The sequence below is a fragment of the Chanodichthys erythropterus genome, chromosome 3, assembly GCF_024489055.1.
Source record: "Chanodichthys erythropterus isolate Z2021 chromosome 3, ASM2448905v1, whole genome shotgun sequence".
Taxonomy (NCBI): Eukaryota; Metazoa; Chordata; class Actinopteri; order Cypriniformes; family Xenocyprididae; genus Chanodichthys; species Chanodichthys erythropterus.
In genome coordinates this window covers 35836176-35856732 of record NC_090223.1, presented here as the reverse complement: position 1 = coordinate 35856732, position 20557 = coordinate 35836176, and the positions used below count along the sequence as shown (strand labels likewise).

Here is a 20557-nt window from a genome sequence, read left to right as displayed (position 1 = left end):
GAGAAAACAAAAACAAACATTTAAATTAGCTTCTGCTAAATGCTTTAAATGTACGGTAAGTGAAAGGTAGTGTGCTGTTATGGTGTTTGGTGGAAATGTTGTGCTCGTTGGTGGACTGCATCCCACTAGGACATAGATAAACGCTCTCTGAGAGAGAGAGAGAGAGAGAGAGAGAGAGAGAGAGAGGAGAAAGAGAGAGGGGAGAAAGAGAGAGAGGAGCATGAGCGCGCATCTGCCTTCTGTCAAAAGTGACAGCTGTGTCCACTGCCTCCCCTGTGAACGCAACGTACCATTATTCCACAACGAGCTTCATCAGCCAAGCCGCGCGCTGCCTCTGAGGTGTCGGCGTCAGTTCTGCTGTCTCGCGTTGTTCTTCTATTTATGTTTAGTCTGGTTTCAGGGAGCATATCCATGCGGTGCCACTGCACGGAGCGACATTTCATGTGACGGCGCGAGAGTTTCGAGTCCCAAAACTGCAAGACATTTGCTATCATTCAAACCGGCTTTCTTTTATTTTGCACTTAGACTCGGCGACTTTTCACTTTCTCGAGGATAGGCATTCACGTGTCCTTTTTGTTTAATGCTGGGGCTATAAACACTTGTTACCTGTACAATGTGTTCGAGTTCTAGATTATCTTCTTTTGTCTTGCTCGGTCGTCTTTGAAAGAGAGAAAGAACCAGAATAAGAGGGCTCTTGAATCTGTCCACGCGTGAAAATGCCTGTGCGCCGGGGACACGTCGCTCTTCAGAACACCTATCTGGACACCATCATCAAGAAATTCGACGGGCAAAGTGAGTTTAAAAACTTTTCATTTCCTTTCGTTGGGTTAGAAGGTATTTTAAAGCACAGAAATGTGCTATTGTAGTCTAAAATGATATAAGCACTGTTATTGTTTATTGATCAATTGGGGGTCGTATACGCACTCCGTGAGAAACTGTCAGAGAGCGAGCGGCCATTGGAAGTGTGCAGGTCAGTCATGGGTATCAGTTTGAAATTTAATTTGCATGGCAGTTTGCAACATAAGGTGAGAGCAAATCAACAGATCCATCTTATTTTATATACATTATGTAAATGCAATGGAAAAACTAATCTATGACTAATATGGAAAATTGCTAACAACCATCTGCCCCTTTGTTTTTCCATTCTTCTCTGTATATGCATGTGTTTATTTATGTTGTGCACCTGCTTTGTTCATTCAATCATGTTTCCTGATTTTAGACACATGTGTCATTACACTAGAGAATGACATTTGCATAATATAGGCTACCATTAGTTATTTAACAATTTACAATGTCCTATTTTACCACAGTTGTCCTGTAATGTTTGATGCTTCCACTCTTTGTTTCAGTCTAAAGGGGGAAGCAGACTTTTTAACAGGTTTCCAAGTTTTATCTTTATGAAGAGCCCTTTGAAATTTGAAATCCAAATCATAACCTTAATCTCTGTCCATATGCCCTAATTACCTTAAATGTATAGTCTTACCCCATGATAAACCCAAAGCTTGACATATGCCTGCTCTGTAAGGCCCTTAATGAGGTTCTTCCCCACAAGTCAAAATAAAAAAGGTTACAGTACCTAGTAAAAGTTTTTCTTTTTGTTTTTATACAGGTGAAAATATAAGTTTCTGCTGGGTTTTCAAGCATTTCAGTAATGATACATGTTCTAGAGTTAGTCAGAGTCTGTTTTCAGGCAAACAGATGCTAACAAGTCATGCATTTACATTTAATAATTTAGCAGATAAGATTCTAGCACAGCAAGGGAAAAATTATAGGCCTATATAGCTATTATTCCAATGTACCTTTTAATCATCACTACTTTGTGTACACTATTCATGGTTTACAGTAGTTGTATACTTTTGAACCCTCAAAAACATGTAAAAGAGACTTTGTTTTGAATTCTTCTGTTTCATAACTTTGGCCTGCTTTTGCTTTATGTTAGCTATTATTTTTGAGCAAATCATTCATGTTATAATTCCTTCTCCCTTTACTGGATGCATCAGTTATCCTATGTGTATATTGATAATTCCTCATCTTTTAAGTATGCAAGCACGTATATGTGTGCCGTTGCATACAAGCTCCTCCCTTCACTATCAGTTAAGGCTAAGTGTCATTTTGCGGCTGCTAGGCAACCATCTCAGTGCGTTGTGTTCTATTCCTGAAGTAAAAAGGCGATAATGAGTTTGATGCTGAGGGGCATTAAAGTTCCTGTCACCAAACACAATTACCATTCAGAGATGGAGAAACAAGATTCAGAGAGAAAAGCAGGCAGTGTGTGACCTCAGAGGCACATGTGAAATACCCCTGAATATATAGAATTTTAATTTGCTAAAAGGAGCAAAGATATTTCCTTTAAGATATTTCCTTAAGATGAACTGTGTTGCTCTCCACCTGTTGAAGCTGATGTGTGATTCAGCTCTTGCTGCAAAAATAGCTCTGCTGTCAGCAGATTTCCTGTTCATATCAAAGCAGGCATCGGAAATACAGATAATGATCAGTGGTATAATACAGGAAGAGGAAGGCAAAGAAAAAAGAGACATAAAACAGACAAAACAAGAATCAAAAAGCATCTCTACAATCATCAAGTGTGTGGATATGTATTCAATTTATTTATTTTTTTTTGATAACTTTTTTTTTTCTTTGATAGACTAAACAAGAAAAAAAACATAGTTATGGATTTAAAAATGTTATTAGTTAAAACTATTTTTAGGTCACTAATGATTGTAAAATTTAGAAGCATTATCTCACTTTTAAATTGATTCCAAATATTTATATATGTATTGAGGAGAAGAGCTAGTTAAGACACATGGAAGAAAGCTTGCAACTCTCAGTCCGGTTACACTGAAGTTATTTTAATGTTTTACATTAATAATAATAATAATAATAATATAATTTTTTATAAGAATAATATAATAATAAGCTGTCCATTATGACAACTTACCCGTATAGGCCTATAATTTGACAACCACGAAATTTCAGTATGTGTTAAAGGGATAGTTCACCCAAAAAACGAACATTATCCCATGATTCACTCACCATCAAGCCATCCTAGGTGTATATGACTATCTTCTTTCAGACAAACACAATCAGAGTTATATTTAAAAAATATCCTTCGTCCACCAAGGTTTATAATGGTTATGAATGGGGGGCCGTGTTTTGAAGGCAAAAATTATGCATCCATCCATAACAAAAAAAAAAAAAGCAATCCGTATGAATCCAGGGCATTAATAAAGGCCTTCTGAAGTAAAGCGATGCATTTTTGTAAGAAAAATATCCATATTTAAACTAGCTTCCAGTGGACGACCGTACGCAGAATGCACAAGTCGACTTGCGCCAAATGAGTAATCCTCTGACGCGATGTATGACGCAGGATGTAGGACTATTGTAAGCTCAGTCAAAGGATACTCTTCCACCGCCAATTGACTTGTGCATTCTGCTTATGGTCGTCCATCGGAAGCTAGTTATTTGGATTTATAAATATGGATATTTTTCTTACAAAAATGCATCGCTTTGCTTCAGAAGGCCTTTATTAACCCACTAGAGTCGTATGGATTACTTTTTTATGGATGGATGCATTATTTTTACTTCAAAATGCGGCCCCCCATTCACAACCATTCCCTAAGGATATTTTTAAATATATCTGATTGTGTTCGTCTGAAAGAAGAAAGTCATATATACCTAGGATGGCTTGAGGGTGAGTAAATCATGGGATAATTTTCAATTTTGGTGAACTAAACATTTAAATGCACTTTTTAAATGTCTTTTTTCCCCTGATAATATTGAAAATGTTCATTTTAATTTTTCCTTACCCGGACAGACCGTAAATTCCTGATTGCTAACGCCCAGGTGAAGAACTGTGGGATTATCTACTGCAATGAGGGCTTCTGTCAGATGTTTGGTTTCTCGCGGGCAGAGATCATGCAGCAGTCCTGCACGTGTCAGTTCCTGGTGGGGCCGGGCACTATGAAGAGCGCCCTGGCACAGCTGGCGCAGGCCCTGCTCGGGTCAGAAGAGCGCAAGGTGGAAATCCTCTACTACTCTAAGGAAGGTGGGTTTTAGCGAGGATTTCACTCACACTTTCCTTTATATACCAACATTTAGGGCTTGAGACTTGATAGACATGAGCAGAGACAAAACTTTTTTTGTTAAATTTCAAATTTTTTTTCCTCTCCTTTCACACTGACAGCTACTCTCATTTGTGTGTGAAAGCCTTTTGGCATTGTGATGATGCTCACATCATTACTATAGCAACTAATGCAGATACACCAGATATTGACAACACTGTCTGAAACAGAGGCATGACCAGGCCCTCTTTTAAAAAAATTCTGTAATTTATACCTCAGTCCCCTTTAAAACACATATGAAAACAGCGGTAGGCTTTGGCTCCTCTCTGTCTTTTAGTCAGCATTATTCAGCGTGTTCTTCAATTCACAGCTGGTGCAGCACCAGCGTCAGAAGCAGTGCATGTGTGTGTGTGTACAAATTAATTATACCCTCATCAACACAGGAAAGGAAACGGTCAGATTTCCCCATGTCTTTAATATGTCCGCCATTTCATTAAAAGAGCCAATGTCCTTTTTGATAGAGTCTGTGTGCATGTGCATTATCTGGACCAGCCTGAACCAGTTTTTAGTCTATTTTAGTTTAAAGAGCTGTACATGTCAAACCTTTACCTACACTAACTTTCAAAAGTTTGGGGTAAATTTGGCATTTTTTTTTTTAAAGAAATACTTTTATTCAGCAAGGAGGCAATCAAATTGATGAAAAGTGACAGTAAAGTCCCTCCTTCATCCCCAGCTCCTCCTCTCATCCACAGTCAGGACACTCATAAGACCTTCGTTCATCTTCAGAACACAAATTAAGATATTTTTGATGAAATCTGAGAGGTATATGACTTATCCATAAACAGCGATTTAACTACCACTTTCAAGGTCCAGAAAGGTATTAAAGACAGTGTATGAAAATGACACAGAAGAGAAGATATTGTTGAATAAAGTTGTTACTTTTGTTTTGTTTTTGCGCACAAACACTATTCTCGCTGCTTCATAACATTAAGGTTGAACCACTGCAGTCACATTGACGGTTTTAACACTGTCTTTAGTACCTTTCTGGACCTTGAAAGTGTTGATTATATTGCTGTCTCTGGACAAGTCATTAACCTCTCGGATTTCATCAAAAATATCTTAACATGACTTTAAAACGTAAATATAGGTCGTAATAAGGTGCTTGGGGAAAAAAAAACGACCTATAGGGTCGTTTTTTGGAGGAGGACAGTCTCATTGCTGTCTATAGACGAGTCATTTACCTCTCGGATTTCATCAAAAATATCTCAATTTGTGTTCTGAAGATGAACTAAGGTCTTACGGGTGTGGAACGACATGAGAGAGAATAATTAATGACAGAAATTTCATTTTTGGTCGAGCTAATACATTTATGTTGGTTCTGTTTTGTTTACCTTATAAGCTGGTTATCGCTTGCACTACCTGCTATTATCTACGATAGGCTGCATGGATGGGCAGGGAGTTCTTGCCCAGAACAGAACCGCCAATCCAAACTGCTTGCTAATTGTCAATCATCTTTGGCAGTACTGGTCCTAAAAGAAACGTTTCTCTGTGCAGTTATCATTATAGTTGTAGTATGGATTCTGTGGATTCTGCAATTACCATGATGATTGACAATTAGCAAAAAGTTTAGATTGGCGGTATGTTTCTGTTATAGTTATCGTTCTGTTATAGTTATAGTTATCATCCAGAGACCAGCTGTGAGGGCCTGTGTGTCTAACAGAGCCACCCAACCCACCGACTCTGTCTTTATGTCTTTAGTCTCCTCAGCCAGGAACAGATGAATGGAGTCACTGGCTCTCTGCACATCGTTACGCCAGTGTTTGTGCGTGTGTGCATTCATTGTAGCTCAGCTTGAAAGTAGACAGGTGTTCCTTCGGCCGGGAAGCAGTGCACTGATAACATTACCATGACAACAGGACTCCAGAGACTCACACCCCTATCACTAAACTAATGCACTCTGAGCTCAGATGCACGCATATGCTGACATGAACACGCTCACATGTGCCGCCGCCCCTCTGTTCTTTTTATCCATCACATATTTTAGTTGATACAGCATCTCGATCTGTGTCACAGTTGAGCTGGAGACTGAACAGCACCCACCTTTGTGTGTGTGTGTGTGTGTGTGTGTGTGAGGGCAGGGTCTATATTTAGAGTGGTTGATGGCCTGCTTTAGTCAAGAGCTGAGGGGGGTCTGGCTGACTTTAATCATGGTGTTCTTTCTCTGGTTTTTCTGTCCTCCTTCCCATCACTCCCTTCTCATTCCTGTGACTCTCCCTTTCTGCTCTGCGTTCTTATTTCTTTGATTTACATCAAGCCCTTTTTCACTCTATCATTTATCTCCTTTATTACCTTTCTGCTCATCGTCATGTCTGGGTTAAAAGTACAACTCATGATGCTTTGTTTTCTCTCATGCTATATGTCATAAAGAGAGTATATATTTTTGAAGCCTCTTAGCCAAAATGTAAGTGACCTCTCTAAATATTCTCAGTGCATCTGTGCATTGTCTGAGAGGTTTGGAAACCAGGGAGTTTAACCAATTAGAAATGATCCTCAGGGGTGAAATCACTTATGCATGAACCGGATGTGGAATGCCAGAACTGGTGTTTTCTGATTTAGCAGATTCTCTTTAATTAGAGATAATACTTCCACACAAACATTCTGAAGTTTTTCATCTACACTGTTATTTAAAATTTTGGGGTCAGTAATATTTTTGAAAGAAGTCTCTGATGCCCACCAAAGCTGCATTCATTTGACTTTGAATTTATCACAATGTAAAATAACTGTTTTCTATATTAAGTCAAGTCAAGTCACCTTCTTTATATAGTGTTTTATATAACACAGATTGTTTCAAGCAGCTTTACAATGATAAACAGGAAAATAATGATTCGGTGATGCGAAAAGAAAGCAGCTCTAAAAAGACAACAGTAAATGGTCATTATCAGTTCAGTTCATCAATGATTACTAGAGAAAACATTGGTGTCATCATACAGTTCAGTTATCATCCGATAGGGTCAGTGCAGTCAGATCAATAATATTGCTGAATATTTAGTCTCCCCAACTAAGAAAGCCAGAGGCGACAGTGGCAAGAAACCCAAACTCCATCAGGTGACAGAACAGAGAAGAAAAACCTTTGTGAGAAGCCAGGCTCAATCGAGGGACCACTTCTCCTCTGGCCAAATGAATGAACATAGTGTGATTATGATTCCAGGCTGCATCACAAGTCCGATTGTATGGTCTTCATTGATGGTCCTCATAGGTGGTCGGTCTGTCTCTAGTCTAGTTGTTGTGGTCTCTGGTGACATTCAGTGGTGCGTTGTGGTCGTCTCTTGGTGCAGGTCTACCATCTGGTTTGAATCCAACTGACTGCGGTAACCTTGTGATAAGGATGAAACAGAGAGACTAATATAAGTGTAGATGCCATTATGGCAAGAACATCGGATGTTATGGGAAGTGTTCCTGGTTCTGGTTGACCTTATTCATGCAGCCTAATAATCCTTTAAATTATTTGAATTATAGAAGTGTGATAGTGTGTTACTAGGTTTATGCTAGGTTTAATGTGAACGTGAAGGACTAAAATGTGATAGGAGCTCGCTCAAGTACTGAGGAGCTAAACCATTCAATGTTTTATAAGTAATCAGCAAATTTTAAAATGTATGCAGTGTTGACTGGTCATACTGATTGATTGAGTCTGTTTATTAAGCATGCAAGGCAACCACCCAGTAAGGCATTACAATAATCTAGCCTTGAGGTCATGAATGCATGAATTTACTTCTCTGTATTTGACACTGAGAGCATGTGTAGTAATTTAGAGATATTTAAGCTGAAAAGATGTGGTTTTACAAATGCTAGAAATGTGGCTTTCAAATGAAAGAATGCTATCAAATAACCCATCCAGGTTCTTAACTTACGACAAACACTTTACAGAGCAGCCACCAAGTGTTAGACAGTATTCTAGGTAATAACATGCAGAGATTTTTGGTCTAATAATTAAAACCCCTTTTTTTTTCCCAGAAGGAAATTACTAGTCGTTCAATTTTTATATCAACTATGCATTCTCTTAGTTGAATTAGCATGTTTCATCAGGCTGCAAAGAATTAATATCATCAGTGTAACAGTGAAAACTGACGCCATATCCCAAGGAAACTAATGAGATATGCCAAGGGTAGCATATACAGGGTGAAGAGCAGTGGTCCTAGTATTGAGCCTTGCAGTACTCCATACTGAATTTGTGATCGATATGATACCTCTTCATTTACACAGCAAAATCTCCAGAGTTAAAATCAAGTCTGCTCTGAGTACATATGGTCCCTCTCTAAAAAGTGTTACAATAACACTAAAGCAGAGTTAAAGTTAATGTGATAATTAAACAATTAATTAAGTGATGATTGTGCATTAGTGATGAACACCTGCTGTTAACAAGCAGAATCACTGAAGAAAAGAGAAACACAAGAACTACAACTGACTTCAGTCACAGCCTTATTAATTGCTTAATTATCTCATTAACTTTAACTCTGCTTCAGTGTTACTTTAACACTATTTAGAGAGGGACCATATGTACTCTGAGCAGAGTTGATGTAACTCTGGGGATTTTACTGTGTACTGCTACAAACTGAAAACAGTCAGATAAGTGTGATTTGAACCATGCTTATGCAGTTCCATTAATGCCAACTTAATTTTCAAGTCTATTTAAAAGAATAGTGTCAAAGGTCTAGTAACACTAATAGAGAGATGCAACCACGATCGGATAATAAGAGCAAGGACTTTTTTAACTCTAATGAGAACAGTCTCAGTACTATGATGTGTTCTAAATCCTGACCTGAAATATTCAAATCTTCACTCCAGGAAGGAACATAGTTGTGAGGATACTGACTTTTTAAGTATTTTTGTCAGAAAAGGGAGATTCAAGATCGTTCTGTAGTTAACTAATTCTCTAGGATCAAGTTTTAATTTATTTTAAAATGTAATTTATTCCTGATATATGTAATTGTTCAATGTAAGTAAAGCTGAATTTTCAGCTCTTTAGTCTCACATGATCCTTCAGAACTCTGATTTGCTGCTCAAGAAACATTTCTTATTATTATCAATGTTATAAACATGGAATGGCATAACATTTTATTTTATTTCTATTAATGCTGCCTGTGGTGGGGTAATAAAAGCACTCTTTAAACATGAAATTAATTTGCACATTTTAGGTGTGAGTTGTAGATTTATAAACTATTTTAATTAAAAGTCAACGAATATAAGAACATTATATCATAGTTTTAAGACAGTGTAAAAACTGTGAAAGAATGTGTTACAGTACTCCATGGTCTCCCCGATTTTTTAGATTTATGTTTCCTCAAAGTCATGGACTTCAAACCCCCCAAACGGCAGCACCTGTGTGTGGGTGTCTTATTGTGTGTTTGTGTAAGTGTGAGTGTGTTTTGGACTACTCACAGCCCTCACACTGGTATTTATAACAGCTCTTCACGAAAACTAAACTAAATTTCTGCTGTATTTGTACTCAAACATCTCTGCTTGCTGACATCCCTGTTAACTACATTAATTCGCTTTCTCTCCTGTCTCTCTCTCTTGGCCTTTCAGGAGCGTGTAGGCCATGTTTAGTTGATGTCGTTCCAGTAAAGAATGAGGAAGGAGTCGTAATCATGTTCATCCTAAACTTTCAAGAGCTTTTAGACCCATCTATGAAAAAAGGTGGCATTAAACAGCGGATGACACACAGCTGGCTACAGGCAGGTGCGTGTCCCCCCTTTCTCTGTGTGTGCAGAGATTATGCCCTTTCTGTAACAGCCTTATAAGGTAAACACATTGACTGCTGCTTGGTGTGACGGTTGGTGTGTAGGTGTAGCTAGAGGCAGCATTTGATAAAGAAGGTGTCAGATTTTGGTGTCAGTGTTTATGTACATGAGAAGTGTGTGTGAATGCCTGGATCATCATTTGTGTTCAGTGGTGCATTTAACTTTTATATTAGACATTACAAAAATTAGACATTATTAGACATTATTTTATATAAGACACGATGATATATTTATTTGCCATATTATGTAAAAATGGATGAAACTACTTTTATTTGTTTTTATATATGTAAATTATTATCAATATATTTAATTATATTATATGTTGACAAATAAAATTGCAATATTATTGATAAACATGCATATACAACAATTGATATAAAATAAATAAAAGAATGTAAATTATTATCATTATTTAATTATATTATATGTTGACAAATAAAAGTTAAATAAAATTATTTAAAAAAATGTCATTGTTATTATTAATATAAAAATATTTAACGTTATAGTATGTAATGTAGAATTTAAAGTCTATAATATTTGAAATTATTTTATTTATGTTTTTAAATATATATATATATATATATATATATATATATATATACTATTATTATGAAATAGTAATTTTAAACAATAATATTTTTAGTATGAATTAATAAAACAATTATCATTAAATCATATAAAATAAAAATAATAACAATAAATATATATATATATATATATATATATATATATATATATATATATATATATATAAATAAATAATAATATTATATTATAATATTTTATATCATAATATATATATATATATATATATATATATATATATATATATATATATATATATATATATATATATATATATATATATATATATAATAAAAATAAATGATGATGATAATGATGATTATATTTAGTTATCTAACAAATTTGACTTTTATCAAAGGCTTTTATCTAAAGCAACTTACACTACATTTATTTAAAGTGAGCATTAATCTTTTAGTTACCAGCCCAGTTCCACACCATATTAATCTAGTGTATTAAATGTATTTAAATGAGAGAAAACTGGGTCTTCTCCTGCTTTACAGGTTTTAAAAGAGATCTCATCATTATCACACACTGTACTCAGATTTATCAGATATTAATAAAAGGACCTACCAGACTTCAGAACTCATTTCTCACCAGTTATGTCCTCTGATCTTTGAGCAAAAAACTAAAAAAGTGTGTGTTTCTTTATCAGGTCAGAAACGCAAGATGAGGCTTAGAATGCCCTCTCTCCGTGTCAAACGGCAGCCGTCCCTCCCTAAGGACCACTTTGAGGGAGTGGTGGTAGACTACCTACAGGTACATGCATGCAAATACAATACATAAGTTCATAATCGCAAAGACATGTGATTACAGCTTCTCTCTGTGTGTCCTGCAGCCCTCTCATGAGGAGGTGGCTCTGAAAGACCTCCAGATGTCTCCAGACAGCTGCTTGAAATCAGAGACCCAGGCCTTGATTCAGCAGACCCCCTCCTCATGTGGCTTCTCATCCCCACTCTCACGGCCCTCAGACCGGCTAGATCCCAGTGGACCCCCTCTCAAACACAGCCACTCCAGAGAGAGCATACACAGTCTGCGTCGGGCATCCTCGCTGCATGACATCGACGGCATTAGGGACCAGTGGAGCGGTATGAGTGTTTTTAAATGCAGTATTATTTCCACCTTATCAGACAGTATTTGAAGGTCATCAAGGCAATTTTGAATCCAATGTCGGAATAACATCCTGTCTCTGTGTGGTTTGCCAGTTGATTGAAAATATAAAGATGATATCACATATCACAGTTAAAAGAAATTTATTTAGAAATATAGCAAAATAAAGTAAACTGTGACATATTATACCCAGAAATTCTTCATACAGTGGACTACCAGTAAAATTGATAAAAATTTGGAACCAAAAATTATTCAGACACTTTGACTTGACCATGTTTTGCTCAAGTGTTATCTGACATAATTAAGATCATATTTTGTTACCATTTTTTTTTTTTAAACTATAGTGAATAAACTGAATTAATGAATGAAATGTTCAAGGTGTCTGAATACATTTTGGTTTGACTGTAATTTTATTTCAGTTGTAATTCTGTGTTTACCAAGTAATAGTCATTATAGCTATTATATTCTCTTGAATGTCTCTAAAACTCATTCGCATTTGTTCTAGATCATCAGATGTGACAAAATGGGGATATAAAATGCTTAACATGGCTTAATGTACTAAAAACGACCAAGGAGAACCCAATTTCATTTAATAAATATTTACTGCAAACAAAGCCATAATCTACAAAGAAATGTATATTTACATTGTGTTTTTTTTTTTTTTTTTTTTTTTTTTAATGAAAAGGAACAAACACAAAATCCAATCTCTTAGTTTGTCTACAAGTAAAATGATGATGCTATAATAAAATACAAAGCACATTTTCCCTAATAAAAATCCATTATAAAGTAAGGGCTTAACATAATATATTGTTTGATTCTTTTTTTTTTGGCAGATGTTTATTACAAGTAAAGTGTAAATATTTAGGACATGAAGTCACTTTTTTATGCACTTTTTATGCACTTATATGCACAATATTGATAACAATCAGAAATGTTTCTTGAGCATCAAATCATCAAATTTCTGAAGGATGATGTGACACTGAAGACTGGAGTCTGAAAATTAATTTTGCCATCACAGGAATTAAATTTTAAAATATACACTGCGTTCCAAATTATTATGCAAGAGACAAATCAGTAAGATTTCTGTACAATAAACAGCTATAAAAAAGCCAGTGTTGAGCAGCAAACAGGTATTTGAAGCTGCTGGTGTCTCTGTAGTCTCAAGAAGCTCTTCATGCAGGCTGGCAGTTGTGCGTAAAAATGCATTTCAGCCTTTTGCAAGATATGTGGAGTTCATAACTGTCTATTTTCAGCTATGGTATAAAAAGGAGGATAGTGCATAGTACAATGCACTATTGTACAATGCACTATGCACTATCCCATGCTGCAAAAAATACCACAGCAATAAAACTGTTTGTATTTCTAAACCCACTGTAAATGTTTCTCTTTGTGAGGTTTGGTTTGTGGTGTCTAAAATGCATTTCTACGCACAACTGCCAGCCTGCATGGTGAGGCTCTCAAGACTCCAGAGACACCAGCAGCTTCAAATACCTGTTTGCTGCTCAACACTGGCTTTTTTATTGCTGTCCTTTTAATACAATTAATTTTTTTGACAGGAACTTTCCTTAATAAGCCTTTATCTGACCGAGTTCTGCTGTGCTCTAAATCACTGACAAATCTCATTATAATTCGATAATCTCCATTCAGTTTCACACAATATTAGTTGTTTTCATGCCTTTTGCACAACATTGCACCATTTCATGCTTTTTATCTTCAGAAAGATCTTTCTTCCTCCCCATATTGCATGAGAACTGTGACTTGCTTAATAATGTGGAACAACCTCTAAGTAGGGTTTCCATAGATCTGGCAAATTATTTTGTCTGAGATTGATACCATTTGTCTAAAAAGACATGGATAAACAAACAAACAAACATTTTCTTAGAAAAACTAAAATCTGAATGTTTTTTGTACTGAAATCTTACTGATATGTCACTTGCATAATAATTTGGAACGCAGAGTAATAAAATAGAAAATTAGTTATAAATGATTGATTGTGATAATAAATAAAAATCACTCTGATAGATACCATTGACTGAGGACATACAGGATATGATATCAATAGAAATTAATTATTATATATTTGAATGTGTTCTTGACTACATAAGTCAAAAGCAATTAGCTTAAAATAGAAGTAGCATTTGATAAAAATGAGCTAGTATGGTTTTCTAATGGAGTTTATGGAACAAATCCAAAAAGCAGCACAAAGCATAATGAGCATAACAAACCAGCCCATTCGAACATGTTAAATTGTATCATTTAAGTCTTTGCAAGTCCAGAATAAGACCTGGTTCCCCGGTGAGATGGGCACATGTGGCGGCCTATTTCTGTAGCTGTAGTCCTAATCAATGCTTTTGTGCGACTGTGATTACCCTCAGCCACCCCTGACGCGCCTGCCGCTCTGCATGTGTGTGCGCGAACTCTAAAGAGTTTATTTTGTCACTATACAGGTGTCCAAATGACTCATAAGTCTATGATAACAGGTTTTCATCATTGCATGCTCAAACAGTGACATAACCAGCAATGTAACTGGCATATGCACACAGGATGGAAGTGCAAGTCATGTAGCATTTCGTTTAAATCAAACCCTGTGATGTTTTTTTTTTTTCAATTGTTTTTGACTACTGTGATGAAAACTGACCAGAGGGTGTGATATTTCTTTCTCAGATCTGAAGCCCAGTAACTTAAACTCCACCTCAGACTCTGATTTGATGCGGCACCGCACCATTGGCCGCATCCCTCAAGTGACAATATCCTTCGGCTCGGACCGCCTCAGACCTCCTTCCCCCACAGAGATTGAGATCATAGCACCCAGCAAGATTAAAGACCGCACACAGAACGTCTCAGAAAAGGTCACTCAAGTCACGCAGGTAATATGAAAAAGTACTTGACAGCTAAGCAATGCAATATTTTCATGCAAATTTATTCTTGACTTATTCAGTCATATGTTCCTTTTCTTTCTGCTACCTTAGTGAGGCCTAGTGATTTTGTCATTTGATTTATTTATGTATACCCTTATGGTATTGTTGCTATACACATGCTGTAATTTTAAAAGTAATTGTAGATTGTAGAAACCTCAGTACCATGAAAATTAGGGCTGTCAATCAAGTTACAATTATAATCAATTATAATTTATATATAATTTATTTATATAATTATAAACAATTATAATGTTATATTCTAATGAAATTGTTTGTGCAATATGATTAACTAATCAAAATAATTGCAGTTATCATATATCGTATATTTGTAGCAATAGCCAACAATACATTGTATGGGTCAAAATTATCGATTTATTTTTCTGTTATGCCAAAATCATTAGAATATTAAGTTAAGACCATGTTCCTTAGAGATATTTTGTAAATTTCCTACCGTTAATATATAAAAAAATGTATTTTTGTGAATGGATATGCATTGCTCAGGACTTCATTTGGACAACTTTAAAAGGAGATTTTCTCAATATTTAGATTTTTTTATGCACCCTCAGATTTCAGATATTCAAATAGTTGTGTAAATGTATAACCGCCAAATATCGTCCTGTCCTAGCAAACCATACATCGAAAAAAAAAAAGCTTTCAGATGATGTATAAATCTCAATTTTTTTAAAAATTGACCCTTACGACTGTTTTTGTGGACCAGGGTCACATATATACACCACTGTTTGAAAGTTTGCATTGGGTAAGATTTTATACTGTTTTTGAATGTCTCATGCTCTTTTTAGCTGAATTTATTTGATCAACAATATAGTAAAACAGTAATATTGTGAAATATTATTACAATTTAGAATAACAGTTGTCTATTTGAATATGTTTTGAATATATTTCTTTGATGGCAAATCTGAGGTTTCAACTTTAAAAGTTGAAAACGGTTGTTTTTAATATTTAATATTTTTTTGTTCATATTTTTGTGATCACATTTTTTTCAGGATACTTTGATAAATAGAACGCTAAAAAGAACAGCATTTGTTTAAAAAAAAAAAATTTGTAACAATGTAAATGTCTTTACAGTCACTTATGGTAAATGTAATGCATCCTTGCAGAATAAAATAATACATTTGTTTAACTTACTGACCCTAAACGTTTGAAAGATAGTTAATATTAGCTGGCAAAGGTTCACAAATAAAAATAAAAACATTAGTATGGCAGATGAGTAAAAGTTTTAATATATGAATTTATTGAACATACTGTAAGCTCTTTCTACACGGTTTTAAATTGTTTGTCTATGTAGAGTTAATTGAAATAAAATGATAATAATTTAATGTAACTGCAGTGTAACATGTAAGTGACTAAATTGAGCAAAGTCATTTTAAACTAGAAAATTTAAAAAAACTAATTGTCAAGACAAACTGATGATAGCTTGACAAAACCTTATCTGAAGATTTAAGAGTCTTGACATTTGATGGATTTACAGATTTAATTTCATTCAATGTATTCCAGTTAAAGTTCCATGAAAATACACATTTAAAAAGATGCAAAGACTATATACACACCAGTCTGCACAAATTGCACTAGTTGACATCACAAAAGCTTTCACCCATCCTCATCAGCCAATGAAACATTTGATGACATCATCTACATGATTTACTATTTTGTAACATCTCCACAGTTAGTGACCTATTTACAGGGGACCACTGAGTCCTGTGCTGATGTGGGCAGTGCTTATTGGGCTGTTGTGTAGGGAACGGACACACACTGACACACTTTTCCTACCCTTGTGTTTTATGTGTAATTATTGTACTGGGTATACTGGAATACATGCTCATGTGTTCAAGTTACTTTACATTATGTTTCACATAATGACTGCAAAGATTGTGTGGGCTCCTCATGCCATGGTTTATATAAAAACTTGAAAGATTGTCTTCAAAGTTTAGAGATAAAGAGTGCAAAGTACTTAAAAGGGGTGCAGTACAGCAGAGAAAGAAGAAGAATCAAGGAAAGACAGTGAAAATGATAGAGAGAAAGAGATTGTATTGGTGACGTCTCTCCCTAGGACACATGTGGGAGACTGTGTGTTGCCCTACCAGTGGAAAAATCAATCATGCTGACAAATCTACTGCCAGCTTGCACATTCCAATCATAAAGTCTGTGTGAGTGTCTGTATTAGTTTTTAATACAGCATATGACACATTCCAACAGGTGAACTGAACGTTTTCCCCCTTCTTCCTAAGTGTCTAATAATACAGTTCTTTATTGCATTTTTCATTAAGCCTCCACTTGTAACTATCTTGATAAATTTGAGTTTCACTATTATTTAGTGTCAGTAATTCTGTCATCATTTACTCATTCCAAACTCTTTTTTTTTCTTCAGTGGAACACAGAAGATATTTTGAAGAATGTTGGTAACCAAATAGTTTTGGTGTCCATTGAAAAAAAAACACTGAAATATTTCTCAAAATCTCTCAAATCTTTTTTGTTCCATTGAAGAAAGAAAGTCATACAGGTTTGGAATGACATTTGGCTTCATATATGTTGACCCTTCTGTTGTTTCAACTGTATTTTGAAAATATTAAGAGCATTTTAATTTGCGTAAGCATGACCCGTGTGTGGATGACTGTGTGTGTGTGTGTGTGTGTGTGTGTGTGTGTGTGGTTGCTCTCTGCTGGTGACCTTGGCTTCTAGGGCTAATGGAAGTAGAGGGCAGTGACAGCACGGGCCAAAGAGACACTGACTGTCTGTTTCTCTACTCGCACACACACACACATCTGTCAAAAGTGTGCATGCAAACATACTGTCTTTCTCTGGCCCTCTCTACCTACTCTCTCACTCTCTCTTTCTGTCTCACTGTTGCTCACTCTTTCTCTTTCTGTGTCATTTTCTTTTTAATATTCACATCATTTTTTTATAACACAACTTATATTTTTTTGTATGTTTAGCTCATTTCTATCCCCTATTCCTAAACCTAACCCTGACATGAACCTTTTTTGCATTTTGCCACATTTTGCTACATTATTTAGCACGTTCACTAATGCCAATGTATGTAAATAGTGTAAAGCTTGTGTATGACCAGCTGAGCATTTGCTTGATATTATGGTATTAAGGCATATGTGCGTACTGTGTTTGGCACTACGTCCTGAGGTAGAACTGTAACAGGCAATTCCTGGCTTGATAATTGGACTTCGATTTGACACTGAGCAAGAAGGGAAATGATCATCTGCATTGATCTTTGTTGCTATTGATTTGTCTATATAACATGACGTACCTAGTTATGTGACCAGCTGTGCTGTTTTTAGTTGACTGGTCTACATGTGAGGAGCATTAACCTTTGAATGAAATATGATCATGAATTTCGTGAGGTCCGACAATCACAGAAAAAAAAAATATTAGAGAGGTCATGGAAAAGTTCTGTACTCAGCTGGAGTCATAGACTTGTGGGCAGCTCTGACATATGGCACAGCCTCGGGCAATCCAAGTTCAAGTCCTGGCTTAAAGGGATAGTTCACCCAAAAATGAAAATTATCCCATAATATTCTCATCCTAGGTGTGTATGACTTTTTTCTTTCAACCAAAAACAGTCGGAGTTATATTAAAAAATATCCTGCCTCTTCCAAGCTTTATAATGGGTGTGAATGGTAACCGATATTTTAAAGCCCAAAAAAGCGCATCCATCCATCATAAAAGTAATCCGTAAGTCTCCAGGAGGTAAATAAAGGCCTGAAGCGAAGCAATGCATTTTGTTAAGAAAAATATCCATACTTTATAAACGTAATCACTGGCTTCCGGTAAAGTCCGTCCACGTGTTCACGAGAGAGGCGGGTTCCAGCGCATGACGTAGGATTTAGGCGTAGCATAAGCTAAGGTGAGAGTAGACGCAAATAGGACTGGGCAACAAACTCAAGCTCCTTTCAACATTTCTCTTTAAAAAATCTTGTTTTAGACTTCTAACTTGTGAAAGGTGTTTTGTTGCTCTATCCTCTGCACTTGGGTGATCGTCAATTCGTCATGCGTCGGGTCAGAGGTCACTCTTCTGCTGGAACTAAACTTACAGTTGTTGTCGGAAGCCAGTTATTATAGTCATTAAAGTTATAAATATGGATATTTTTCTCACAAATAGCATCTCTTCACTTCAGAAGGCCTTTATTAAGCCCCTGGAACCATGTAGATTACTTTTACAGGGGATGAATGCGCTTTTTTTGGGCTTCACTCTCATTATTATAAAGCTTGTGTTACGTGTGGTGCTGTACGGAAGAGGCAGTACTCGGTAATCCACAATAAAGTGTACTTTATTCAGACGAAGGAGAGATAAACAGTCTTTACACACGATAAACACAACAGAGAACGGACAGGGAGTGAAGGGAGTGAGTCCATTATAAAGGCAGTGATGATGAATAAGTCCAGGTGTAGATGATGAGTGCTGAAGGGGAGATGACAAGGGAAGTGAGTGCAGGTGTGGAGAACAGGAGGATTATGGGTAATGGAGTCCGGGAGACACGGGAACTGTGACAGCTCGGAAGAGCCAGGATATTTATTAATATAACTCTGACTGTTTTTGGCTGAAAGAAGAAAGACCTATACACCTATGATAACTTGAGGGTGAGTAAATTATAGGACAATTTATATTTTTAAGTGAACTATCCCTTTAAGGTCTTTTCTCAGTCCTGCTTCCTTCTCTCCTTTCCCATTCTTTCCTGTCTATCCTCCCAATGTAAGGTTTTTCTTTTTTATGTTTTTGAAAGACGTCTCAAAAGTATGCTCACCAAGGCTTCATTTATTTGATCAAAAATATAATCAAAAACAGTGAAATATTATTTTCTGTTTCAATATATTTTAAAATGATTTTTTTCCTGTGATGCAAAGCTGAATTTTCAGCATCATTACTCCAGTCTGAAGTGTCATTCAGAAATCATTGCAATGTGCTGATTTGGTGTTTAAGAAACACTTGTTATTATTATCAATGTTAACAGTAAAAAACGGTGATACTTTTTTTTTTTAACTTCAATGCTAAAAACAGCTGCTTAATTTGTTTATGGAAACCATGATTCCTTTTTTTAGGATTCTATGATGAATAGAAGATAACAGCATTATTTGAAATGGAAATCTTTTTTACGGTCACTTTTGATCAAGTTAGTTTCCTTGCTGAATAAAAGTGTTCACTTCTTTTTTTTACAAAAAAAAGTCTTACTGACCCCAAAATTTTAAATGCTAGTGTATCAAAAAAATCTGGAAAGACCGGAAAAATCAGGTTCCAGTTTTCCTGGAATCAAGAAGCAATGCAGCATAATTGCTCTAATAATTGTTCTAATATTACTTGTAAGGGTTAATAGGCATGTGACATAAGCACGCCACAGGGCAAATATATTGACATTGTGCCTCCCAGAATATCAGTGCCAAACATATAAAGTGTAGTTACAGTGTCACAGTTCGATACATGAACATCATGTACACCCATTTCAACCAATTCACTTTCTTTACAAAATTACAAGTTCTACATTAAAATTGAGATTTCCATTATATTACTCTTTACTTTTTACACTAGAACATGATTTAATAATAAAATTATTAAAAATTATTAAAAAAAGGGAAAAAACTAATACAAAATGAGTTTCAGAGCACAAAATAAAGTCTGTGTGTGAAATGTATCTTTTGTAATGCCTGTATCACATCCATATTTTGTCTACGCAGTCTAATCTTTATGCAAATAGGATGACTGTCCTCCATTCCACACCTTTATCAGTATGTGTATGTGTGTGTGTGTGTGTGTGTTTGTGTCCATGAGGAAAAAGCCAGTGAGCGTGGAAGGGCGGTGTTTCCCTGTGTCAGTGCTCTGTGTGTCTGTCTCAGAGAATGCCACCATGAGCTTGAAACAGAAACTTAAGCCTGTAAGTACCAGACTTGCCTTGACCTTTATTTATCTCCTCTTCATCCACTCTCTCTTTTCTTACCTTCGCTGCTTCGTGTTTCTCTTTCACCCTGCTTGATTTTCACCTCCCACACCTGGTTGGCAAAAAAAAAAAAAAAGGTCAGGACCTGGATGGATTTGACTGACAGCTGATGCCACACACATAGATCACTG

The 20557-nt window shown here is 35.8% G+C and overlaps 1 protein-coding gene across 7 annotated transcripts in view; it reads left to right on the top strand.

Moving 5' to 3' along the window:
• Window positions 1-247: 247 nt before the first annotated feature.
• kcnh6a (potassium voltage-gated channel, subfamily H (eag-related), member 6a) overlaps window positions 248-20557 on the top strand; it is a 45618-nt gene continuing 25308 nt past the window's right edge. For 3 of the 7 annotated variants that reach the window (XM_067381972.1, XM_067381977.1, XM_067381978.1), the window contains exons 1-6: window positions 248-792; window positions 3815-4045; window positions 9645-9797; window positions 11097-11200; window positions 11280-11529; window positions 14216-14418. In XM_067381972.1, the coding sequence (XP_067238073.1) occupies window positions 717-792; window positions 3815-4045; window positions 9645-9797; window positions 11097-11200; window positions 11280-11529; window positions 14216-14418 (1017 nt within the window). In that variant the 5' untranslated portion in view covers window positions 248-716. The remainder of the gene's footprint in view (window positions 793-3814; window positions 4046-9644; window positions 9798-11096; window positions 11201-11279; window positions 11530-14215; window positions 14419-20557) is intronic. The other 4 variants (XM_067381975.1, XM_067381971.1, XM_067381973.1 and 1 more) reach the window with 3 other exon arrangements.